Source organism: Echeneis naucrates, chromosome 7, assembly GCF_900963305.1.
Source record: "Echeneis naucrates chromosome 7, fEcheNa1.1, whole genome shotgun sequence".
In the NCBI taxonomy this organism is placed as follows: Eukaryota; Metazoa; Chordata; class Actinopteri; order Carangiformes; family Echeneidae; genus Echeneis; species Echeneis naucrates.
Genome location: NC_042517.1, coordinates 16,153,116 through 16,179,389, shown reverse-complemented (window position 1 = coordinate 16,179,389; position 26,274 = coordinate 16,153,116). Strand labels below are relative to the sequence as shown.

Below are 26,274 nucleotides of genomic sequence, written 5' to 3'. Positions count from 1 at the left end.
GAAACCCTCTTATCTGGCAAGATGCAGACATGGAGGGCCAAGGGGTCACAGGGGGGTTACCAGACAGATGGGGTAACAGCAGGAAGTGATCATGTGGACAGGAAGAGAGAGGGTTCCCTTTCAGAAGGTGTGACTGTGGCTGCAGCCTTTCAGTCCCCCAGCACCTTTAACACGCACAAACATGCTCACGCACAAACGTACATTAGGTGACACAAATAACACATGACACATAGAAATATTAAGGTGCACTGTAAGCACATTCAGTGATGCTGAAAGCTGAGGCTGCCCGTCTCTTGTACCTCCTTTCCTGCCCTACTTTCTCTCTGTCCCTTCCTCTTTTGCTCACACACAGCAAACAGAGACCTACACACACTCACTTGGAACAGTAGTCACCACTTAAAACCTGAAAATGCCCACAACCTCTTATCCCCTCTACTTTTCTTCCTGCCTGAATAAACATTAGTGTGTGAGCTTGACGTGACCATGGAGAGTGGCAGAGGAATGAAGGAGTATTGTTCGCACTGAAGTGTTTCTTCTCCTGCGCCGGCTTTTTTATTTTCTTTTTTCTTTTTCTTTTTTTTTCCTGAATCTCCTGTTGTGTGGAAAGGAAACTGAAATATTACCAAAGAAGATTTTTATTTTTTTTTTTTTAAATTTTGGATCAATGAGAATAATGCTTTAGCTTCTTCATATATTCTATAATAAACAATCCATCAGGTCGTTTGACTTATCATGTGGTTTCTTAAGTCATCTGCAAAGTAACTTTCACGTCAATGCAGTGAATTGAAAGTAAAGTCTTTGCTTTTGAAATGTGTAACATGGGAGTAAAAATTGGCATAAATTTACACAAAAACTTTGTGATTACATGTCACGTCAGACTAAATTTAATAATTAAGGGAGTCTGACTCCAACCACCCCCTCTATTAGCAGTTTGTATATTGTGAAATTTTCTTTTGATGGGTTCAGTTTTGTAACTCAGTGTGTGCCAAAAGCTCTGTGATCTCCAAGTCTGTCAAGCTTCAGATTGGTTCCAGGGCATCATATCGTGCCAAATTAATATTAGTTAAAACTCTGACATGAAATCTGTGTGTGCATGTGTTTTCTTCCCAGGACTCGCCAACCAACAAGCTGCTGTATGCCAAGGAGATCCCCGAGTATAAGAAGAGAGTGCAGTGCTATTATCAGCAGATACAGGAAATGGCTCCTCTCAGCGAGCAGGAGATGAATGCTCACCTAGCCCAAGAGTCACGTGTGAGTAAAGTGATCAGCCCGTCTATTCGCAGCCTGGCCTGCTACTGCAAGTTTGTTTTCTGACTTTAATCCAATGCTCTGTCGTCTATCCTGCAGAAATACAGAAACGAATTCAACACCAATCTGGCCTTGACAGAAATCTACAAATATGCCAAAAGATACAGAAACCAGGTAAGAAAAAAGACTCTTAGGCTACTTCTTTGAATTTTGGGATTCAGATTAGACATGTAACTTGTGTACAAGCTCTACGACAGCCACAAAATCCCAGCCATCCCCCAGCAAATTACTGTGAAAGATCATGAGCATGATGAGAGATATATCCGCCAGTAAACAGCCCAAAATCCCTTAAATAAAAATCTCTTATTGTTAGATGCGTTTCGAGGAAAAACAGTATATGTACTATCTCCCAAGCAGCAGCCACTCTTCAATGTGTCCAATCCTGCCTTCCAGCCCACATATACCTTTCACTTGAAGTAAACAACCTGCTGTTTACCTTGGCTGCATCCACCGCCCCTTTCTGTTTAATGACAGTGTTAAATTGCAGCTTCATATCTCGTTTCACTTTGAACTAGCCCGCTTCCAGCCCCTGCTGTCCTCCCCCAGGTCTCCTCACTGACGTGACTATTCTCTGGAGAGGCTTAGTCAGTGGCAACTGTGACTTAATGGAGCACCCTCATGATAATACAGTTTAGCTGCTTTCCACTGTCATGCTACTGTACTGACGTGGGCCAAGGGCTTAGGCTCTGATTCACAGAGCTCTGTGAATGGCCCCTGATTGCCTTTTCTCTCGCCTCAGCTCACTTCGCTCTGCCTGGTAGCACACTGTTGCTAAGAGCCTAAAAATCCCACTGACACGGTGACAACTATTGGGCATGAAAAACAGAGCAGATGTGGGTTTTGTAAATATGTGAAGTGCAAAGGTTTTTGTGGTGTGGAGGCACGCACGGAGGCGAGAGAAGGGGCTGAAGCACTTCACTCGTTCCGCTGCTGCTCTCCCCTTCCCTCACGTTTCACTTTCTATGTCCAGGCAGGTGGCTGATTTTCCTTCCTGTCTCAGATAGATAGATAGATAGATAGATAGATAGATGCATGGATGCTCAACAGAATAGTGAAAGTCATCTTTGTTTTTCTTTTCTATCCACCAACCCGTGTCTTTGTCTCAGGTGGTGAACGCTCTGGAATCCAACCCCACTGCAAGGCGCACTCAGCTGCACCACAAGTTCGAGCAGGTCATTGCCCTCGTGGAGGACAACATCTACGAGTGCTGCAGTGAAGCCTGAACCTGCCATCCTGTTCTTCTTGCTCTTTCTCCTGCTGACAGCTGCCTTTCTCCCATCCACATGGTCACTTCGGAACGTCGGGCCACTGTGGAGTTAGCCTTCTTAAGTGTTATTATTCCCAAAGACTCTGACAAGCGCAGAAACTGGCAGAGAAACGGACTTAAACCTGCCATGCGAGCATTACACATTTTATGAGGTGTCCTCCTGCCATCTGAGAATGCCAAGGAATTTTCCCAACTTCTTCCCCATGACGTGGACAGAATTCCAGTCTGGCTCAGCAATGCTTTAGAGCGAATGTGTAGGAACTTGGAGATGAGGCTTTTTTTTTTTTGTGGATGTCTACAGTTGCTGGGAGCTTCAGTAAGCCCTGGTGGCAATCTTAAACGCACTGAGCCCTTTTCTGAAGGGAACGAGCCAATGATGCACTGTACTGTATTATAATGTCCATAGCAATATTTATAGATGTGTTATAATGCTTTCAAGTGGCCTGTTCATCGGGATGAGGAGCGTGATGAACTCCTCCCATCTCCTAAAGCCTGCAATGTTCTCAGGTGTGATTCGTGAAGAGGGGTGACTCGCTCTCATTGATGCTCTGAACAATACATGCCGATGTGCTTTGCAGGTTGATGATGGGTTGAGGGGGAGGCAAGAGAGGAATATAAATGACTGAAATTAATGAAATCAAAGGTTATGTAGTTCACTGGGAAGAGCTGCATCCGTATAGTGTTTATCAGTGTGCTTGTAAATGAATGACTATCATGTTGGATTATGATCAATTCAAAAGAGGGAAATTTACATTTATGAAAAAAAATGTGACCTCAGTATAATCTGAAGAGAGACTGTATTTGTGATGCCAAATGACTTGTCTACGTTTGTGAAATAAATTGCAGTATTTAGGATTTTAAAGTGTCTAATGATGACAACATTTATTGTACGCAAGTCTCAAAGTGCCTAATTCTTAAATACCTTTCAGCAGTGAGAGTTCCAACAGTTGAAAACCATTTAGACTTGGCCTGCCACCCAACAGCCCACAAACGACCATCTGGAACATGTCAAAAAGCCTCGTAAATATTCTCATGATGCAGCGAGTAAGGGAAAGGTTATGGAGACGTTTAGATTAGTTTTTATTGCAGGACAAAGAACAACTTCCACAAGATCCTAGCCTTTACACAATGAACAAAAAAATATCCCCGAATAACAACCCCATATCTCTTAAACACACACACACACACACACACAGATGTTCTGACAACCTCCTATGAACACACTCCACACGCACACACACACACATACATACATACAGTCTCTTGCAGGAGGAACCTCCTTTGGCCCATCTGTTTACACTCTTGTCTCAGTTAATGCCAAGAATAAACAAACCACCTCAGTCTCATCACCATAATGACAAGAGGAGAAACAGAGAGGCCAGCAGACAGCGCTGTCTGACCTCAGAAAAACTCACAATATCTACACAAATTCATAATTGGTTTCAACTGTCCATAAATGTGATTGTTCAAAGCGCATTTTTGGGGGGATATATAGCTGCAACAATTACTAGAACAAGAGTTGCTGTGGCTTTAATCATACATTATGGTTTTCAGTATTAGATTTTTACCCATTATGTTGTTTTATGTGCACTGGGGACATTGGAACGTGTTCAGTTGGATCAGCACACAGACATCACTCCTTTGATACGGGGGTTAAACTCTGAAGCCAGCTGAACACTTTCCATGCCGCGATTAAATGGATTGAGAGTGCACATGCTGACTCTTGAGCAGCTCAGTCCTACCAAAGGTGTGATTGTGTCGCTGCTGTGAAGACACATGGAGAGTTAAGTCAAGAGGATAGGCCAATATAACATACTGCTGCCTGGCGGTAGAGGGCCCCTACGTGTTCAGGGACAGATGGGACGCTGAGGGAGGTGGGGCAGGTCAAGCAGGGGCCACCTGGCTGGAGGACACAGATGAAGTCTGGGTCTTTGTGGCGGCGGCGGCCTCATCATCTCCGAATGGGTTCTTCCCACAGCATACCGTGGTGATCATGCAGTTTCTGAACTGCAGGACAAACACAGGAAGATCTGAACCACATTTATGATACAGCTTCACATCAGGACAGAAGAATATTTAAATAGTAAAAATACTACTAACAGCTTACCAGCTAAAGGCCTGGATTCAAAATCCTAATCATGTACAACAATTTTATATGAGAGGTATATTTGCTATTTCAGAAGGACACAGAACTTGCTACATAGAAAATGTCTTCCCCATTTAATGATGAATTGTTTCATTAGCTCCATGAGACTCATTGATACTGATGCAACAGGAGCAGCATTTCACCGCTGTAGTTGCTTTCTTTAGCTGCAAAGCAGTAGTTTAGGCAACAGGTGCTTAAACGAGGTGTCACAAATAAAATCTGAGGGGTCCATGATAATGACTTCAGTCCAAATGAATAAGTAAATAACAATTTAAAAAAGCTAAAATAAAAACTAATATTACTTTTTGGGATATTCGTTTTTTTATTATGTGTGATTTGGGGTTGATATGCCTCACAGTAAATCTTGTTACAACCCTCAGAGGTATAACACTACTTTCTTAGTATGAGGTCATAACACAAAAAGGTTAAGATATCATTTATAAAATGGGAGATTCAAGTAAAGCCAAGTACCCTTGAATTGTTTGGTACTGCACTATTGGAGTATGTACTCCTAAATGTACGCTATTAAAAAATCATAATAATATTTGCTTTACATACCTGTCTGTTTAGCAGAATGTAGATGACTGGGTTGTACAGAGCAGCACTCTTGGCGAAGAAGGCTGGAGCAGACATGAATATGGGTCCAAACTCAATTCCTTGATTGGCAAAGATGTACCAGGCCACACTGGCATAGGGCACCCAGCACACCAGGAAGGAGATGACCATGACAATCACCATACGGGTCACTTCTTTCTCAGCTCGCTGGGTGGTTTCAGACTCCTGCTGCAGAGCTGCAGCCTGAACAAAACAAAACAAAAGCTTCAAATTCTTTACCAAGTCAAATAATACATGTATAAATATAAATGCTACACGTACAAGTTGAATATACATTACAGAGATATTTGCATTTATACGTGCGTGCGTGTCAAGAACTATTTTAGATTGAGCCTTTAAAAGCACAAAGGAAGAGGCATTTTTCCAGTTCTTTGATCTATTTATGGCTGCTAATACATTATCAATGTTGTTAATTTATTATTAATGAGGGCATCAGGATAGCACAGTGAGCAGGCAGACTGCCCTTCTGCTTTGATGACCTGGCTATAAGCTGCCACGCTGGCAACAATCTGCCCTCCTGAAATGTCCTTGAGCCATTAAATCCCTCACATCTCCAGAGACTTCGCTGTGCGATGCGCTTGTCTCCCCATGGAGGGGATTAAGGTAAAAAAGAAAATATAGAGATAAACAAGGTATCAGAGCCTTACTATTAACGTTACATCTGACAGTGGTGTTCTTACCGCTCGGACAGTGCAGAGCAGACGACTGTAGCAGAAGAAAATGATGACGAGGGGGATACAGAAATGGAGGATAAACATATATATGACGAATGAGGTGTTTCTGATCTCAGGCTTGGGAGTGTAGTAGTCAATCCCACAGGAACACTGCATTCCCTCTGGGATGTACCTGCATCCACACAAAAGAATAATCCATGCAGTATTATGCACAATATTTCCATTTCCATCCAGTGCGTCCACATGTTGAGCTATATTCTCAGAGGTGATTCTATTGTGTAAATTACCTGCAATTTTTTTTTTAATATCTGTAATTCTAGCAAGCACAGTCAAGACACTGAAACATACAGTACCGGGACCATCCAAACAGAGGAGGTGCAGCACAGGTCAGGGCCATGACCCATGTGAATCCCAGGCCACCAATGGCATGTTTTTCCCCAAAACGGAAGTTTGTCATTGGTTTACAGACCACTATGTAGCGTTCAACAGCCAAAACCACCAAGGACCAGAGTGCAATCTCTCCTGAGACACAGATAAAAATTTAGATTTAAAGAAAGCATTTGGATTCAAAAATTATATTCAGCTGTTGTGGTTGTATTGATTGGGTAGTATTTTACATTTCATGCGCTTTTACATTCAAACATGCTTAGAAAAGATTTTCAATTATGAGACACAAAGGAAAGATGTAACAATCATCAACATGCTCTCTCTGCTCCGTCTCCTACCTCCTAACGTGGCAAAGAATCCTTCAATGTTGCAGCCAGTGACCCCTAAGATGAAATATCCACGCAGGGCTGTGTAGAGAGTCACTGTGAAGCCCCCAACGACCATGAAGAGGTCGGCCACCGCCAGGTTGAGCAGCACAAAGTTCAGAGGGGTCCTCAGCTTTTTGTGTTTGACAGTGACATAGAGGGTGAGGAAATTGATGGGGAAGGCAGTGATGATGAGGAACAGCATGTATGCAGCCAGAAGAGAGTACTTCCAGGGCTCGGCCAGGTAGTACTGTGGGTGCTCAAATGGGCTGCGAACCAACCCGGTCTTATTAGACATGGGGACGTAGAAGTTGGGTCCTTCTGTGCCATTCATGGCTGCAGTTGAAGATGCGTTTTCTTCCCCTGAGACCTTGACACCAGATAAAATAGTCTGTGCCTTTTCTCAGAATGCTTGGATGGATCCTTGTTGTGCCGTTGAAGTGCAAATGGGGGACAGATGGAGGAATGGATCTTAAGGTGTGCTCTGCAGCCCCCTGAGGAGGTGCGGCACCTTTTTAACAGGCCAGGCGGATTAGGGATGTGCAAGGAGCAAAGTGTTAGCAGAGATGGAATTAAGACACTCAATCTCAGTCCTCCCTCTCCCCCACTTTCACACTTGCATACACAAAAGCATTACAGGAAAAAAACTCCAGGAATAGCTCTTGAGCATGCCAAACATCTTCAAGGTGAGAGGTTACAGCCATTGCAATCCAAACCCCATCATTACTGTCATGTGTATCAATGCATTATCAGAACGAGTTGGAAGAGAGAGTAGGAGGATGGCAAAGAGGAAACCACCCTGTGATTTAAACCATTCACAGTGGACAAACTACAAATGAAATTTATTGAGCAATCCAACTTATTTGCATCTAGGAAAGCCTAATCCCCAACCACTGCATAATGCAGAGCTCAACTCATTGCCTTAAGTGTAATCAGAATCAGTGGAGCATACCGCTCATAACATGCACTCTAACTCCAGCTCTCTGTTTCATGGACACAAATCCTAAAGTTTCGTAAGAAAGAGTAAAAAGTCAAGTTGTCTTAGTAGCAATATTATTAATAACCACGATAATAAAACATGCCAAAATATTTAATTTGAAAGGCTTATTTTTTGTTTCTTGTAATATAAAAAATACATTCTCAACAGAGGACATATCCAGTACCGTTATAAAATCTAAAGTATAGCTTCAGGATATATGCCTGTGGAATGCATTTGTTGGCAGATGTGTCTGGCTTTTGTGGAAAAAAAAAATATTTTAGTAAACTGGTGCTCTCTATGAGGTGAAAATAGTTATTATTTTCAATAAATTAGTTTCTATACCATCATTATTGGGGTTTTTTTTTGTTTTTTTTGTATGCTCATGTTCCCTTTAAAGTGATGATGTAATCAGTGACAGCCCTGGGTAATCTTATCCTAATAATCCAATCAGGTTGATTGGCTGATGTTGCACTTTTCTTACACTCTATAATGAACAACGTATAAACACTATGGGCATTACCACTGTGAGTCAGTGGGACCTTGCAGAATAACATCTAACACATTCTTGTGATTATAAATGAGTATCAACATTAATGCTAAAAAATGTATTGCAGGATAAAAATCAAAGAGAGAAAAAGAGTAGCTTGAATGTACAATAATTTCAAAGTTTAAAAAAGCTGCTGTAGATCAGTTTGGTTCGTCAATGGGCCTACGACAGTAAGGACAACAGTTGTGCTGAAGCACCAGAAGCTCATAGTCCTCACTGTGAAACATCTGCAAGGAAAGAGAAAGAGCAAACAACCCCAAGGTTGAGATCCCAAAAAGTGTTATTAAAAATCAAATATGATCTAAATTTGTATAAGCAAAACAAATGTAATTAATTAAAGAATTCAAAGAGACAGACAAACTGTAGTAGTGCACATCAGGTTAGAGGAGCCGAATGCTTTACCTTGAAGCAGGTGGGGCACATGGTGATGCTCACATCAGGCAGCAGAGAGCGGAAGTATTCCCATTTGAGAGGCCTGGGCCAGCGCTTGATCAGGACATCCCTCCTGCTCATGGAGCGCAGCACTGAGCGGCTCACCTTGACAGGGACAAAGTTCGAGCCACCCTGCTGTTTGGATACACACAATCCCCACTTTATATGGACCCCGTCCCTTCACCCTCTGCAGCTGGTTTGCACAGTTGGTGGAATATTAATCATATCATTTATTCAGTCCTTTTTATTTACCTCAAAGCTCATTTTGGCTGTAAATGGGTCTTCCTCTGCACTATCCAAACCATCATCCATTCTCAAAGCCTGCAGGTCTGATCAGCATTTATCAAGGACAACCAATTCATACATTTTACACATTGCACATCATATATATATATATGTTTTGTTTTTTTTTTACTTTTATTGGTTTTCTACAATGGTATGTTTTTGAGGCAGTAGAAACCTGTAGAAAATTATTCCTCAACAACTATTTCTAGTGAGTGTTCAAAATGCCAATCAGTCGTGCCTGTCAGTCACATCAAGGCTGTGGGAGAACAGAGCAGACCTCAGTGCCCTTGAGAGTCTGCCAGCTAATGCAGGTTAATCCCTACACTAGGGCTGTGGCTACAGCTCTTGGAGGGTTAGTGTCATTAAGATGAGACAGGAGAGCTTCGCTAACCCTATTAGCTCAAGAGCTAAGATGACTTAGCTCTGACAGCTTACCCACCAGCACAGAATCGGGGCCAACGGAGGCTAAACAGCTTCTTGGAACTGTCACAAGGCACAGCAGCGTCATGTGCTTCATTGTGAAGAGATGTGCAGTGTGTTAGGGGAGAGACTCTTACTCTTAGGACCAGGACAGTGAGGAGTTAATAATTCATACAAAGGTTGTGAGTCATCTGTGTCTTTGTGTGTGTTTATGGATGGTTACATAAAAGATCAAAGGATACCACCGTTGTCCGTATGCTGTAAGCGTGCATTCCTCTCATCCATGTGAGGAACTTCCAGGTCAATAAGAGAGACAGCGTCCTCGTCACTGATGCCTTCCTCCAGGTAGAACTGAACCAGGGGCAGAACCTCTGTGCACAAAGAAATGCTTTAGAAAAAAATGTATTGCTCTGTGCAAAATACAGCAAAATGTGTTTGTGTGCTGCTGACCATATGACGAAGCTGAGTAGATAAAAGGCTGCCTGCAGTTGATGCACACACTCCCCTGGTTGTTCAGCAGGGGGTTGTTGGTGGAGCAACGGTAACACATCATGCCCTCAATCAGATCCTGCAGTAAACACATGGAAGCTTAAACTATACAAGAACGCAGATGGTGGACATTTCCAATATTTATACGTTATTTATAAAGAGTTAAGTGTAGCAGCATGTATTTCCAACACACCTCACTGTCATGGAAAGGTTTGGAGCGAATGGTGAGGCTCCCCCGTTCTATGGACTCTTGGAAGCGAGAAGGAATGTGAAGCTCCTGAAGCTTCTCATAAGAATACCTGGCAAGCTTGTATGCACCCAGTTTCTGACTCTGTTTAGCCAATGCATACAATGTGTTACTAATAATCAGGTCAAGGAAAATACTTGCAAGGATAAGGGCTATAGATGTTTTTATGTTTGTTTTTTTTTTTTAGATATCGCATTCAAAATGTACATGTGCATGTGTGTGCATTTGTAAATTTGTAAATTTGTAAAAGATCAATTCCCACGTTCCCTTTCATGATAGAACAAAAAACCTGCTAAGCACTGGCTGAATGCCTTGAAATGAATACCTTTGTTAGGTGTTTGGGGAGTGTGTGCTTCCACAAAAATGCATGTCTGTTTTTCTGTTTTGGGTTGAGGAAATTGTAACTTATTTGTATTTATATGCAGACAGACTTTTAGGAGAGCAGCCTGACAATGGCTGTGACAGGTCAATGAGTTGCAGCTGCAACAGCTCAACACTGGCATTTCTCCATCACCTAAAACTTCACACTACTCCTCTCCACTCAGCTCTTCTCCTGCTCCTCCCACACACCCAGTCCTGTTCCATGGCTGGGACTGTTTATAAATACATCCTCCTATTGTTTAGCGCAGCTTTTTTTGATGACATTGTGTTTAATTGTTCAAACCAAAGCCAACACAGTCCAGTTACATCAGTAAATCTAAGTTCAAAGTTTTCCAGTTTGGCCGCAGAGTATCCCAACTGCTCAGCCTGATTTCCTCTTCAAAGGCTGGGCTTTCCTTGCTCATACCACTGTGTTAGACCGCATGGATTTGTCTGCGTTGCTGTGGGTGACCTCACATGTTTTTTCAAATTAAACCATGTTGTTTAGCGTGTTTATGTATGAACACATATGCAGAGCAAAGTAATCAGAGCATTTGTTTAGATAACAGAGACTGTGCCTCTTGGAGCCATCCTCTCCCCCTACCCATGATCACCCCTTTTCTCTCAGCAGCAGCATGGTTTCCAAAGTGGCTCCAACTCTTCAGTTTGCTTTATCATCAACGTCTCTGCCAGGCTTACTTCAGATTGCTATGTTTGCACTTGAGAATTTTCCATAAAGGAAAGGGTGAAAGAGGAAGCCCCAGAGAGTTCATTCTAAAAATATTTGCCTGACGTTAGATACCTTTACTAACTGTAGGACTACTTTCATGAATGAAAGGATACACTTTGGAAATGCCTGGTGGTATGTCCTTGGTGAGGTTGTTCAGCAGGAACCTGCAGATATTGAAGAGTGTCTCAGGCATGTAGGAGCTGAAGGGTTCATCCTGATGAAAAATGTTCAAATAAGCAATGGAAGATGGATGGATTACAAAATGAGTGAAAACACTGATAAAATTTTGCAGGTTTTACATTCTTTGAAAAACTACATTGCTATTCTACCTCTATTACCTTTTTCATCTTTCAACCTGGTCTAAAAGTAGCCTAAACATGTATAGTGCCACACTGGATCCCACACTGCCCAAAAGGGAAAGATGAATGTGCTAAAGCAATCAGCATCAGCACTTTATCCCAAAAGTTGATAGTTCAAATCTATTGTGCCGGCCCCAGAGGGTTAAAGTTAGATATCAAGGTTTCCTGCTCTGGTTTGGATCACAATGATGCCTCTGTATTGCAGGAGGTACAAGCACAACCAAACAGAAAGCTGTAACAACAAACTGAGGACACTGACACAGGCCAGGTCACCCATATAGTGCTCATAACCAGGAAGTGCTTGTTTGTAAGTAGGTTAGGGCTGGGGCCCTGAAGACGACCACTGATGAGGTAGTTATCTTGATCAATCAAGCAGTAGGTTGCCATGGTGATTGGGGTCAGAGAGGTTTCAGGAAGCAAAGAGTTTTTGCAGAAAGAAAAGTTTAATAATGCTAGCTACTGAGCACTTCAAGTTGATTGTCCACTTTCAGTACTCAATTGCAAAACTTCCTCATCAATCTCTTTTTTCTTAACTTTTTAATGTCTGTGCAGCGCTTAACTTTTTCCCTTCATCGGCACGTCTCTTTTTTTTGGGGGGGGGGGGGGGGGGGGGGGGGGTTGACATAATCTTGCAGAGTCAGACCTCCTTCCTGTCAAACTTGCAGTGGTCTGGAGAAATTTGACTACAAAAGTTGATTAGAAAGTGGGCAGAAACACAGCGGGCTGTCAGCATACTTCAAGTGGAAAAATAACAATATTGGGAACATGTTTGTTTGTACCAAAACAGAAATCTAACTACATGGTAGGTACTACTTCCAGGGCTCAGCAGTTTCAATTTGACGATCAGATGGCTGCCATGTAATTTCAAAGCTTCCTCAGTTTTTTCTGGTCTGGCTAAACAAGATTAAGGTTGACAAAGTAAAGTATGTTCTCACCGTGTAACGCTGAATGGAGCGATATACATGGTAGAGCTCAGCAAGGTGCTGAAAACGCTCAAACTTCTTCAGAATTTCATTCCTCTGCTCTTCGCTCTCTGGTTGAAACAAAGAAATAAAAAACAACAAATGCATTAAGCTTTGCAGTAAAAATTCACTGTTTGCAGATGGTGTTATCAGTACATTGCAGATGTGTCTCACCTCTAGCAATATCCAGACACTGCATAGACAGCATCCAGTAATAGTACCCTGCATCATTGAACCTGTTCTCCACCACTGCATTGTGTGTGAGCTGCTCCAAGACTTTTACTGCTTCATTTTGTCGCCCTGCCTTGTGAAACGCTAAAAAGTGAACGCATAAAAAAGTAGATTAAAGGACTGTTATAATGAGGCCTTGAAAAATAATGCTGGATTTAAAGACAGACCAATAGAATTGTTTTAACAACGTTGGTAATAAGTCAGCATGTAAAAGTGATAAATTTTTTGACATTCAAACAATGGACCAGTGCAATGCCAGCTGTATCTATTTGCAGTAGAGTTTTGTTTGAGAAGGAAGAGCATTTTGCTTTTGGCTCTTCAGCAGTGTTGTGTCAAAGCTTCACATGCACACACTCGCAAAACATATATAAATGACAAGATCAATTTGTTCTTAATGTATACAATGTTCTTCAAATGGTTCACATGTAAAAAAGTGAGGTTGCTCCGGAATATCAAACACAAAACCTCCTTGACTTTAAAGCATTATTAAACATGAGCACTATTCCTCATGTCCCTATCAGAGGGTAATTAGAAGCAGCTTTAGGGAGTTGACCCCACGAGTGACCTTGCCACGGAAAACAGTGGGGGTCAGTGTGTATTAGTGATAAAAAAAATTTATCAGTCTACCTAACTGGATAAAAACTACATTCAGCTGTTGTTGGTTAAACTCAGGAAGGAGCATAGAATCCTCCCCCTAACACAAAACATAAGCTAATAAAAGGTGCAACGCGCATGCACTAAACATTTTTTTTTTTTAAATCAAAGCCCTAAACAACAACAAACAAAACAAAAAAAAGACCATTCACCATTGACTATAAATAGGCAAATAAATCAATAAGTTTTAGGATTTCATATATTTCTGCATTTCAAAAGTATTTGAATCAAAAAATATGAAAACTAAAAAGTTACATGAATATGACATAAACCATAAGTAATGGTAAAAACTTGGAGAAAGTCAAATGGCCTTCAGGTGTTGATGAAAATCCACTGGAAAATCTTTTTGGATCCTTGGGTGGGTTATTCTGGGGATTATGAAGCTTCATTTGAAGCTTGCAAAATATGTGCTCAATCAATTCAGCCAACTGTTAACCATCTGTGAAGCTGTCATTGAGAGGTATCAGCCCAGTGGACAGGCCAGAATGTTAGATGCCAATGCAATCATTGGTAACACAATTCTGCATCAGCGCCTAACTAAAATACACACAATCACCAAAATGCATGACCATGGCCAAGCTCCAATACAATCAGGCCTGTTCAGTCAGGTACTCTATGTCGAGACAGGCAGAGGAAGATTATGGAGAAGAGGAAGTACGCCTGCTGAGATCATAATTATAAATCTATGAGCTGATTATAACTATGGTTACAGTCGGTAATCATCAGCAGAGCTGCTTGTAGTACTGGTGATTAGAGGCATGCATGCATGTCATTCAGCTTACAGGCAGGCCAGCTCTGTTCTGCTCTGCTCCAGCAAAGCGGATCATGTTTTACAGTGGATACAGAGAATCTTAGGCAAGTAGTAAAACACGTCTGTAGCCAGTGCAGTCCAGGCTTTATCACTGCCATATGCAAACATTTGCCATGGCTATAGACTTCAATATTCACTGTGCAAGACATGGAAAGGTGCATTTTAAAGAATAATATGAATATGTACATTGGAAAATGCTATGTAGACTGAGCATTGGCAATTTAAACAATTTGTTGTTTAATACCGTCAGATATCACGACTGTTTATAGAAGAGAAGACAAGCTTTGTGTTAACTAGATGATAATGGCACACATTGTAGACAATCCCTCGTAAAAGGCATTCGCAGTGTTAAACTTACAGGAGTTGTTGAAAAGTGACAGAAAAATAAAAAAACTTTCTTGCACTCTCATCTGTTCACAACTAGCACACAAATTTCATAGTGTGAAATGGGTGTGAATATCAGACTGCCAGATTTGGACAGTTACACGGCCCAACTCAGCATCCCTAGCATCCCATTCAAAGCCACACAAATAGAGGATTACTGAAGCTATTTGATGGAAATTGTAAGAAGCACGCTAAAGGGTTAAAGTTTGAATTCCATGGGGAAGGCCTCTTTGGTATGTTAACTTACCTTTCTGTGCCTCCTCAAAGCGATCATTCTCAGCCAGCCATTGGGCATAAGGCACAAAGACGTCATTTTTGAACTGGGGGTGCTTCTCCACCAGTGAGAAAGCCTGACAAATGGACAGGTGAGACCGACAAACAGACATTAGTTGTAACAGACCACATGTGACGACGTCAGATGTTCCACACATTGTGAAATCTAGAGAACAATGTCTGAGTGCCATGAGCAATTATAGCTGAACCACAGTCGATTAGGGACACGCAAGTTATAACACATTATTCTGTCAAAACAGCCCTTCAGAATTATTCATTAGCTGAGAACAAAGAAAAACGTATGAGCTAAGTTGATTTCACACTCAATTACAATTACACATGCAGCTCTTAAGCTGCTTGAATGACAGGGCATAAAGAGCTAGTAGTGCCCTGTGTACACATTTTTACTGGTCGTAGTGACTGATTAATCTTAATGTCCTGTGGCAAAACATGAGTCAAGAAAAACAAGCCAGTCATACTATACAGTAATAAAGAAGAAGACAGTGTGAGTCCCGGGCCTCTGTACCCAAAGTCATTTAAATTAATGCTTTGTTGTAGGACAAAGTGGGTGCCCTGAATAACATCCATATGGTCCTTGCTGTAACTCAGTCTGTGCTGTGTCCTGTCTTCGTGTCCACCTCCCCCAGTGAGGCACATAAAACAGTTCTCGCAACCTCTGCCTCCCTCACACTGCTCTCTTTTTTTCTCTCTGAGGACCAAATAAATATCCAGGAAGACATCCTCAAACACTACAGCAGAATCATTTGATGATAATTCGATGCTCTGTTTTGGGCTTGTCTGTTTCAGCACACAAATTATCAATGGGCATCTCTGTAACGCATTTAACTCATATAAAAGACTGCAAAAGGATTTAAGAAATGGAATGTTTTCTTCCTTCCTGAACTGCATGATCTGCCCTGATGGAAGAGTTTGAGTGGAAGCAGAATAAAGCTTTAAGCTGATACTTTTTCAGTGATTCTGTGTTTCATGCTTCTCACTCTCTAATCATCATGTTGGTATGGATTTAGATAATATAGATTTAGATAATAAATACAACGCTACATAATCAGCTCTGCAGTGTGTGGACGATTGCAGTTTGGAAATTAGGCAGATGCATTGTCATTTTGTTGCATTCAACTGTGGTTACTTTAACAAATAAAGTTGGTCATCATCTGATTTTCACTGTACCACAGAAATTCACTTAGCCCAGTCCTGTGTGGTTCACATTATATTTATAATTCTTCAGACACACTATATATAAGTCATGATGAGCTGAGCAGGTATGCCTTCAGTGTCCCTAAGTGTGTCAGACCTCTTCCCAGTGGCAGGTTTCCACATGCAACTGCATCAGAGCCTGCAAGTCTCCCATCTTGGAATAAGTCTCAGAGGCATAGCCGTGGTGCTTCAGCCTCTTGAAGTAGAGTGCACATTTTCCCAGTGGCTCACGTTCAGCCTTGTCCAACTTGCGAGCGATGTCAATTAGCCTGAAAGAGAGTAAGATACAGAGTCAGTTAAGAGTTCTGATATGACCACCAGTCACTGGTTTATCTGGTTTTTAAACACCCCACCCTCCCATTACACATACATTAGTGAAAGCTAATGGAAAGGTCATCATTCCCTTTCTTATCTGTTGTAAATTTCCCTAAGGGATGATGGCAATTATCAGTCTCAAGGACACATGTTGTGGATATTTACTGTGTTACTTACAATTTAAACTTCAACTGCAAATCACAGGTTAAATCTGCCACTTAGATGTATTTTGGGATCATCAGTCAACTAAATGATTGTTATTTTACTAATCTTTACAGTATTTAGTCAATGTCAGTACATACAACCCACAAAGCAAATTGACAGAATTCAATTAAATTCAAATTACTGAATTACTGTAAATGTATTAACTCCCGTTCACTTATGACCTAAAATAACTTAAACTAGAACAAGCAGTTTGGATTAAACTGTAATTATTTCTTTGTTTAGATCAGGTAAAATAGAAATGACAGTGTTATTTTGCAATGTTTCATACAGTGATTGACACCTACATGTCTGCCCAGCCGTGCTCGCCTATAATTTCTATGGCTTTGAGATGTTCTCCAGCTGACAGGTACATCTCTGCTGCTGCGCGTGGCTCTTTACTACTCTTAGCCCAGTCTGCCTGCTTCGTCATCAGAATCCGCGAGCTGTTTGGGTCTGTTGCACCAACAAACTCCTGCCAAGAGAAAGACACAGCTAAAAACGTATATCAATCCAGCTCCCCATATACCAATTTGTAAATTATAAGTTCTCATTAAGACCAATGAAAAATAGGTCAAAATGAAGAGCAAGAGAAGCTATGTTCAGATACACAAAACCATGCGGGTTAAGGCCACAGGAGAAGGAGAGTCAACCAAAAAAGCAGACAGTTCCAAAAATCTCTCCCTCCAGTGTCCATCGTATCTAAAACAAACAGCCCGTAGCACCAGATGGCCACACAGCCACATAAATATACAGCAGACACATCAAATACACATACAGTCTGATACATAAGAGCACACAAATATACATGAACAAGTCATGGCTGTGTCATCTGCTCCAGCAAAGTAACGGTAATGCTGCATCCCCCCGCATGTAAACACAATAAAGGATAAATTTGTCTCAACTCCTACTGACCTCCTCATCAAAGTGCTAAAGCAAGAGCAGATGCAAGCCTTATTTATCCCTGCTTGTGCTCAATTTCTAACTCTAACTATGTGTGTAATTTAAACTTGTGTTATACAGGGAGATGTATGTAAAAGCACAGTGCCTGTTTGTACTGATCAGAAAATATATGTGGAGATCCTAGTGATATATGAGGAGGTGAAAGACAGACCCTTAAAGGGGGAATGTTTGAACAGAGTGCAGGGCCTCAACTTGGCATAACTGCACATGATGAAGAAAAACACATGTTTTACAGCCCTAATAGATGCAAAGCTTCCCAGGTCTTTCTGTCTACACAGATATAAAGGTATGCTGTACATGTGCATGTATGGTGTTGTCAATCAATGTTTTAATCACCTTGGCATACTCAAACATGCGCAGGTCAGTGTACATGCTTAGGGCTCTTGATTCATGGCCAGTACGTTTGTAGAGCCTGGCTGCCTCATGGAATTTCCCCTGGTAGGCATAGACGTCTGCCAGGAACAGCTCTTTGTCGTTTTCACCCCGCTTCTTCCTCTCCTACAAATCAGTCAACACAAACACTGGCATATAAGCTGAGATAAGGACTTGCACAAACACATCCACATATACTGTAGGAAGGCAATTTTGTTCACACACATTTCAGGCAACAGAGAAGGCACTAAATTTTCTGGACTTTTTTTGCTGAATAAAGTCAGTATCATAATTTTTAAGGGGAAACACAGCAGAAGTATTCTCCTGGTACTGACATGAATTATTATCCAGTGATGTGGATCTGTTGAACTGCATGTACATGTTTGCTTGCACATGTGTGTGGACATGACCCAATAAGTTCTGTAAGGATATAGGTTCCTCCCTCCTTGTTTAAGGGTTGAAGCAGAGCCCAGAGAAAGCAATAAAATGTATGATGGCAATCATAACTGTGATTGCCCTAGACACTCCCCACCCTCCCCCGTCTGTCCTTGATGATGTCAGCCGGGGGGGGGACGACAAAATTTTTCCCCCCTCGTTTTTAGAATAAATATTACCTCAATGCTGTTGATGAGCTCCAGGTATCGCAAGTCTCTGATTCTAATAAAGGCCTGAAAATTGGAAGAGAAGTAGTTGAGAGGATGAGCATTTTTGTAATTTGTTCAGAGATGTAATATGAGCATTACCTGTGTTTATTAATGGATAATATGCTATATATAATATAAATTAATGGATTAATGTCCAGGTGTCTTGAAGCAGAAGAATATGGCTGAGGTATAAGCACCTATAACCAGACTTGGAAGAGTTGCTGTAAGAAGTAAAAATGTATTGGTTGATAACACTGTTTTGGTCAGTTTGTGTGGTGTGCGTGAAAGTGTGCGTGAAAGTGTGCGTGTGAGTCTGACGGGCCTTCTTAGCAGTGTCAAAGTCAAGTCCCTCCAAGGCTTCTGTGGCTAAATCCCTCCAGTCACTGTCCGTCACACCCAGACAGGCAATCTGGTAGGCCTCCTTAAACATCTTCCTCTCCAGGTACTGGTACATGGGTGCTGACTAAACAGAGCAACAACACCATTCTTAAAAACTTTAGAAAAACTGACATGGTGAAAACATCAGCAAACGTATTAATTTGCAGGATGAGGGCAGCAAACAAAAATCACACTTTCATGACAAACTTGTCTCATTAACCAACTCAAAAGGATTTCATAAAAGTAATTTTAGTTCACATGGCTGACAACATAGGACACACCTGAGGAACTTCAACAGCAGACATAGAGTAGACATGGAGACAGAAGATCTTAGAGCCATTGTAGCCGACCATAAAGCCTTGCATCTTCTGCTGGTGTACAGGAAAGTTACTAGCCTTGATGTTTAAGTAGCCATTGCCAGAGAAGCACAGCATATCCTCACACTGGGTGTTCCAGGCCACACTGTTAGCATTAGGCTCCTACAAGAAAAGAAAAAAGGAGTAAAGTGTAATTGTAGAAAATGGCCCAGAGGTGATTGCAGAATACCCATCAAGCAGGAGAGCATGAGCAAAATATGTGACTGCTCATGGAAAAAAATAACACACACGCATGTCAGTTTTATTCCACTCCAATGCGACTCTGAAATGCATTTAAAATCTGTCAAGTTAGGTTCTTCAGCCAAAAACTACTCATTTCACTGCTTACCTGAAAAAGCAGTTCCTTGCTGTTGATGTCATAGACCAGCAGAGTGTTGTGCTCATCTACAACAGCAAGTTTATTCCGGGAGGCACTCATGTCCAGGCAGCGCACAGACGTTGAAAGCTTCAGCAACGTGATGGGAAACGGATTGTCAACAAATATCTTCAGGATCTACATCACAAAATCAGAGAGCAAAATCAATATTGCACATTTGTAGTGATGTTGGCGAATCGATTTATACTAATATTAACACCTAAATGGCTGTATTGAATCCCCCAGTATTGTACAGATTAGTCTCATCTTTTTCAAGAGAAGAGGGCGAGTTTATCTTTCTGGACCACAAGCTTGTAAGCTTGAGATCAACTTTTAAATTCAATTTCAGTCATTTATGGTACTTAATGTAGGGGTGCATTTCCTCAAAATACTCACAGCTCCATTCTTCAACCCCACTAGTAGGCCCTCTCTGCCTGGTGGGCCACCAATCACTTTGATGTAGCGAATCAGGGACTCCATTACCCATTCTTTTTCCCTGATACTGGTGAAGGACAAGCATTGAAGCCTCTTCTCCTGCACAGAATGGAAAAGTGAGACCACCATCAAATCCCACACATTGACTGGTTCAGTATGACCAATTCAATCTGTTTTCATCATTTCACACTCTGGTAATCTCACCTCCTTTACATTATTTAAACACACTTGTAAATCTGTCACAAATCTCAATTTATTTTGTTAAACACTTCAAAGTGTGGCTTTGTGCCAAAAGGAAATGCAACAGAGATGAACAATGACTTGATTTGACACAGGCATACACAGCCCATTCAAGCCCAGCCCATTTATAGCATCTAAAAGGTGTCTGTATCATGAAAAACGAGCATGACTGTTAGAGAAAGATCTCAAGCTGCTCTGTCACACACAGACAGATTTAAAAGAAAATAACCCGTGGTGGATGCTCCTCCTTCCTATTAGCCTCTGTCAAACACACAGAGACACAGAGAGGGGAAACCCCAAAAGACAACCGCTGGTTCAACAGACTGTGGTCCTTCCCTTTTATTCAAATGTCTTTCTTTATACAGTTAGAAGAGGGTTGAGAAGAGGAGAGAGGCAGAGCCTAAAAAGCAGATGCACAGCTGGAGCCTTTTGCAAAACAGGCAGAAACATCTGGGAAACTAGCAATTCATTGATATGACCATTTTTCTCAGGGCTGTTTGGGCTAGTAGTGAATGGCTGAACACTGATTCATTCTGCTTCCATTATTTTAATAATCCTCAAATGTCTCTACGGGCTCTTGCACAATCTGTCAAATATGCATTAGTCAAATTTAGGAAGAACAAAAGGTCAGCCTTTGACCTGACAAACATAACGAAAGGAAAACTGTCTCATTATGGAAATAAAAACTTGAAACGCAAATTGGGTCTTGGAAGCAACAAAGAAGGTTAACCTAAATGCATGTTTATAGCTTAGGTACTCTTGCCTTTCCTTTGCCTAACCTGACACAGGATGATATGAAGGGAGCAGACAACCAGTAAGTTGCATTCAAACTTCCTGCAAATTTTCTCCTTGACACGGTAGTGCATGTCGGAGGAATCATCTGAATAGAGCTCATAGATGAGGATCTTCTCGGGGAGCTGGATGGCAAGACGGTTTCTGTAGATGGCGATCTTCTTCACCAGCTCACGACATTTAATCCTCACTGGGGAAAGAAGGAAATGGAAAAGAAAGAATGTGGACATGTAAGGGGAGATGTGAAAGGTTTAATCCTTAAAAGCAATGTGTTCTTCTGAATAACTCAAAATTCTCTCTACTAATCATCCTCCCCTTATGAGTAAAGAAGACCTGAAAAAAATTGAGCTTCTATTCGAAATCAAGCAGACTATCTGTCCTTAAAAAAATAAAAACAAAATTAATTACATGATGGTATTGACATCAAAATATTTCTTCCCTCTGTATGCAGCAAACTATGATGGATATCAACACAAACACCTATTTCCTGTTGCTCTCACAAATATGTACCTTTCTGTTCTGTAATGAGGTGCTGGACAATGACATCAGTCATGCTGTCTCTATAGGCATAGCGATCCTTGTAGAGGCCGTGAACTGTACTGAAGATAAGTTGGTAGCAGGCTATGGTCCCATCCTGGCACCCCAACACCTAGATAAGAGATAACAATGTAGCAGTACATCTTATTAACACCTCTAAGAAAAGACTGAGAGTGGGAAATGTTACTGCTGTTAAAACATTTACAGAGTAGAACTGAGAGACTCTGCCAACAACCAATTCTCTCCTGTGTGCCTCATCACTTTCAGTTAAATATAGTCAAAGGAAAAGCTGTAAAGGTGTTGCTGTCAGATAAAAAATGACCTGTATTTCTGTTTAGCTTAAGACAAGAGTGTGTTATCAAATCAAGAAAATGAAACAAAGAAGGGCAGGTCTTAGCATATTGTAGTTTTGTCTTGAATTCTCCTACCACATCTTGCATGCTATTATTTAAGGGTTGGATCATTTCTGTAGACATATGGCCTCACAAGCTGTAGACCCACCACAAAGTTGGAGTCAGGCCTAACCCGGCAGGTCCAGACCCAGGCATTCTGCTCTCCAATGGTGCCTAGTCGCACACCATCTTTTGTGTAAAGGGAGGCCTGTTTATCAGACCCACCCATGACTATATACTCGCCCTTGGAGAAGTAGCTGATGCAACACGGGTCATAGGTGAGAGCCCTGTCTTTTCCAATCTGAAAAACACAAAGACAACAAGATATAAAACCAAGAACTAAATAAATAAGTTTGAGAAACTTTTGAGAAGAGTTTCTCAAATTTATTGCAGAGTCCTGAGCCAACACACATCAAAGTGCGTCCAAGCCTTTTTCTGGTTTAAATAACCTCCATTGTATTAATGTTCAAAGTGCATTTACACAACATCACATCAGTTCCTCAACTTTGCGCATCTGTTTCTCTTCATCCTGGAAAAAAAGTTGCCTGACAGTCCATGGTTATTTTCTTTCACTGCAAACAATTGCTTGTGTTATAATCATAATAAAGTGTTCACTTGAATAGATAAACAGGCTGATGGCAATATATGAGCCTAAAACATATGTCAGAGTAATGAACTCGGCATATTTGTCTATAATTACAGAAATGCCCTCAGGTAATTTAGGAGGAAGGGGAGCAGTGCAGGGGCCATTAAAGCATTGTAGGATCACTTCAAATATGCTTTTACAATTTCAATAGACCCTGACAGTCTGATTACAACAGGAAACACAGCTCTTAATCTTAGTAAAATGTTTCCAATACCCTACATTTTGGAGTGGCAGAGAATAAAGATTTGTTTTATTTGACGATATCACATGAATATGGCTAAGTATCCACATATCACTATACTTTGGCCAGAAACACCCGGAACGTTTATCTCGTAGACTTTGCAATAGTCACCTGCTTTCCACTGAGCTGGTAGAAGGAGAGCCTCTGACCCCAGTCTGCCACTGCCAGAATGTCATTGTGCTCATCCCTGTAAAAGAAAAGAGAAGAGAAAAAAACAAAAACTAAATGAATCTAGAAGTGTTAATGAGAGCAATGAGGCCACCGTTGATCTAGGGGACCTAAAGCCACTTAATTCATCTACCAATGAAAAGCTTTACTGCATAAACTGATTCAATTGTGTGCCACAAGACAGTATTGTATTGGCATTTATTTTTATTCTTTGTGCTTATCCATCAAAACAAACTAAAATAAGTCATGTATCCATACCAGCATCCATGAGCAAGAGATTAAATACCAAAGAGCTCAAGAGCCCCAGTTCCCTAACTGACCTGACCAACGTTTAATTACCAACCATATTTCCTGTAGCAATCCAATAATAATATATCTGGTTCATCTCATCATTGTGTCTTATCACTGCTATCGTTTTTCTATGTGCTTCCAATTTTTCATCTCACTGTCTGCCCTTTGCTCTTAAATAAGCTGTTCAACAGGCCATTGTGGTGGGCATAACGTTGCTCTTTGCTTTGGCCACATAGGGCATCGAGGAGGAAAGATAACGGTTCCAAATAATCATATGGTTTTCCTTCCCAGAAACAGTCCCGCCCCTCCCTGGTTGAACACTGCCACCTGCTGGCTCAACACAAGTTATTCACTGAAAACGCAACGTATTTCCACTAGCAACTTTTTCATCCAATAAAACTTGGAAAGTAGATAGGGGATTAAAACGTTCATGCGGTAGTGTTAGGGATTGTATGTACTTAATTGCTGAAGGTGAAATAGCATTTTTTTTGTATTTTTCTACTGACTTAGAAGGATTCCAGGCTATGGACCAGATAGGCGAGGAAGCGGCTCCTGGACGCTCTATCTTAACCTTCTCCTCTCCATTCTTGTTTCGTATGCTCACTACCCCGTTCATCATGCCAAGGGCTAGATACTGGCCATCGTTTGTCCACCTGCAAACAAATTGAAAGAATGCCCCTTAATGTAAATGTATGATTTGAAAGTGTACTACTGTTGCAAGCAGTAACAGGTAAAGTCTTCACTTACCCACAACATGTTATTTTACTGCTCACTTTATGTTTGTTCACAGATTTTTGTTCAGGTGACCACAGACCTAAAAATATAAAAGATGCTTTGATGATCAAGGCTAAATATGGGCTTTCTTTTCCTCTTCTCCTAATTGTTTTACTGTGCATTATTCACAAAGCAAAATAGAATTAGACCTATGGTCCACTTACCAAAGTCACCCGAGGAGCAAGAGGCAAGTTGGTGAGTAACAGGGTTGTACGCAACACACTGGATAGAGTCATTGTGACTACAGATAAAGACAAGGAAAAATACCAAGAGTGTTGAAGGAATACAAAGTGCTCAATTGACATGAGCACTTAAGTGATGAGCAAAAGAATGACACTTACGTATATTTTAAAATACCCTCCAATTTGGATGTCCAAATAATGATGCTTTTGTCTGCTGACCCAGATGCAAACCTTTTACCTAAAGAAGGATATAGTAATTAGTGGGATATTAGTTATGTAGTGATGAGGGAAAATATTCTGTATGAATGCAAATGCCAATTGAGTACCATCTTTAGCGTAGGCAACACAGTATACTATGTCTTTGTGTCCTTTTAAAGGCTGGATAAGAGATCCATCTGCTGCATCCCAAACCTGCAAAAAATAAAGAATATGCATAAAATTGAATAATAATAATAATCTGTGTTTTTCGAATATGTGAATTTATTGGCCAAAGAAAACAAGAAAGCCTTACAAGGACACGATGCCCAGCAGCAACGATCAGCTGGCTACCATCTGGCTTGAAGGCAAGGTCATATACACTGAAAAATTAGAAAAATGGATCTGTGCTGAAATGGTTTTTCAATCATTTCAGTAACAACAGATTTGCTGACTCATTCATCAGTATCAAGAAAATATTCTTGGCTCCCAGCATCTGCGTAAATGGATTCAGTTATTTTCTATTTTATGAAGTTAAAGAATACACACTTTCGCATCAGGAACTTTTCCTGCAGATCATTTCAAACTCTGAGGTATTGTGAGACTTTCTTGGATGCACAGTATGTTTACATCTGTATTCACTCCTTTGGCAGATCAGTTATTCGGAGCAACTCAAGAAAGTTTAAGAGAATAAACTACAAACAGATTCTACATCATATTTAAGATGGTCAAAACTGTTTGATGAGCATCTGTTTGTGTTTCTTGATGTATAGAATGGGGGATTTGAAGTATGCTTGGCATGATTGCCCTGAACAAGCCTTTTTTCAGGTTCACTTTACTGCCCTGTATAAGTTTGTTTACATTATGTATTTGCTTTTTAGTTATTTATATGCCATTTTAAATCAAAATTAAAAGTTACATTAGAATAAAAATGTCTTTCTGGTAAATGTGTTGAATTTAGAATTACTCACTTAAATAAGAAATAAGTGACTTCGGCGATTAAACACAACCGAAAAGTGATTGAAAGATTAATAAAAATCTGAAGTGCTGCAGCTCTTTCAACGCGCCACTGTTTTGTAAATCATTCATAAAGCAAACAAAGCTGTCACAGTTTTACAAACTAATATTTGATTGAGAGGGTTATGTATATATGCTGATAACCAAAACATTCACATCAAAGATGCGCAGCAAGAAGCAGCACTTACGTTTTAACACGAGCTAGTTAGCTCCGACCTAAGTGCGATCCTGTTTAGAAAGAACGCCGATGTTCTACGCTATTGAAGGAGGAAATGCTGTTGCAGAATGGCTCGCATTTAAGAAAAATCAAACGACTTCAGGATAACGATACTTTATCACCATTAATCCAGTTGCTAATGGGCTAATGCTAGCTGGCTAACCCTAGTGTACATAGCAACCACCGTTGCTAACCACTTAGCGTTACACCCGGCAGAGAGCAAACGGTGACAGCGACACTTCAATATCCAGAAACTCACCATTCATTTGTTTCTTTCCATGCTAGGACAGCTCTCATTTCCACCTCTTAACAGAAAGCTACTTTCTTTTTTTTCACCCCTTTTAAATCAGCAGGTTATTTTTGTTTGAGCAGTCGGTTTTTTCACACTAAGTCCCGTTTTCA

At 40.9% G+C, this 26,274-nt stretch overlaps 3 protein-coding genes across 7 annotated transcripts in view; 1 reads left to right on the top strand and 2 right to left on the bottom strand.

Moving 5' to 3' along the window:
• The window catches only part of plxnd1 (plexin D1), a 56,803-nt gene extending 53,364 nt beyond the window's left edge, over positions 1-3,439 (top strand). The window contains exons 34-36 of the mRNA XM_029506105.1: positions 1,111-1,251; positions 1,348-1,422; positions 2,415-3,439. Of these exons, the coding sequence (XP_029361965.1) occupies positions 1,111-1,251; positions 1,348-1,422; positions 2,415-2,531 (333 nt within the window). The 3' untranslated portion in view covers positions 2,532-3,439. The remainder of the gene's footprint in view (positions 1-1,110; positions 1,252-1,347; positions 1,423-2,414) is intronic.
• A 259-nt stretch (positions 3,440-3,698) lies between these two features.
• Positions 3,699-7,370, bottom strand: exorh (extra-ocular rhodopsin). The gene is made up of 5 exons (XM_029507380.1): positions 6,736-7,370; positions 6,364-6,532; positions 6,017-6,182; positions 5,280-5,519; positions 3,699-4,582 (listed from the first exon to the last, which is right to left on the bottom strand). Exons 1-5 carry the CDS (start codon positions 7,094-7,096, stop codon positions 4,460-4,462), a joined length of 1,059 nt encoding a protein of 352 aa, XP_029363240.1. The 5' UTR covers positions 7,097-7,370; the 3' UTR covers positions 3,699-4,459.
• A 133-nt stretch (positions 7,371-7,503) lies between these two features.
• On the bottom strand, positions 7,504-26,265 carry ift122 (intraflagellar transport 122 homolog (Chlamydomonas)). Of its 5 annotated transcripts, none has more exons than XM_029507374.1 (29): positions 26,132-26,265; positions 24,955-25,021; positions 24,770-24,854; positions 24,603-24,681; positions 24,426-24,502; positions 24,235-24,301; positions 23,853-24,140; positions 23,140-23,215; positions 22,251-22,442; positions 21,723-21,861; positions 21,200-21,402; positions 20,142-20,279; positions 19,719-19,883; positions 19,295-19,492; positions 18,958-19,098; positions 18,606-18,659; positions 17,956-18,117; positions 16,965-17,131; positions 16,238-16,409; positions 14,900-15,002; positions 12,747-12,887; positions 12,546-12,634; positions 11,365-11,465; positions 10,108-10,273; positions 9,876-9,993; positions 9,671-9,796; positions 8,973-9,049; positions 8,691-8,855; positions 7,504-8,515 (listed from the first exon to the last, which is right to left on the bottom strand). In XM_029507374.1, exons 1-29 carry the CDS (start codon positions 26,167-26,169, stop codon positions 8,429-8,431), a joined length of 3,681 nt encoding a protein of 1,226 aa, XP_029363234.1. In that variant the 5' UTR covers positions 26,170-26,265; the 3' UTR covers positions 7,504-8,428. The 5 variants fall into 5 exon arrangements, with proteins under 5 accessions (XP_029363234.1, XP_029363235.1, XP_029363236.1 ...); XM_029507375.1 differs by having other exon boundaries at positions 9,668-9,796; positions 12,546-12,643; positions 23,994-24,140; XM_029507376.1 differs by having other exon boundaries at positions 8,691-8,852; positions 9,668-9,796; positions 12,546-12,643; positions 23,994-24,140.
• Positions 26,266-26,274: the final 9 nt, after the last annotated feature.

Bases quoted from the DNA above. Each gene is read 5' to 3' on its own strand.
- exorh (XM_029507380.1), bottom strand. From the start codon at position 7,096: ATGAATGGCACAGAAGGACCCAACTTCTACGTCCCCATGTCTAATAAG. The intron at 6,533-6,735 runs GTAGGAGACGGA...TCTGTGTCTCAG, and splicing joins ATTCTTTGCCACGTTAGGAG to GAGAGATTGCACTCTGGTCC. The intron at 4,583-5,279 runs GTATGTAAAGCA...TTTGTCCTGCAG, and splicing joins ACATTCTGCTAAACAGACAG to TTCAGAAACTGCATGATCAC.
- ift122 (XM_029507374.1), bottom strand. From the start codon at position 26,169: ATGAGAGCTGTCCTAGCATGGAAAGAAACAAATGAATG. The intron at 10,274-11,364 runs GTATCCTTTCAT...CCTGATTATTAG, and splicing joins CCACCAGGCATTTCCAAAGT to TAACACATTGTATGCATTGG. The intron at 9,797-9,875 runs GTCAGCAGCACA...CTTTGTGCACAG, and splicing joins CTACTCAGCTTCGTCATATG to AGGTTCTGCCCCTGGTTCAG.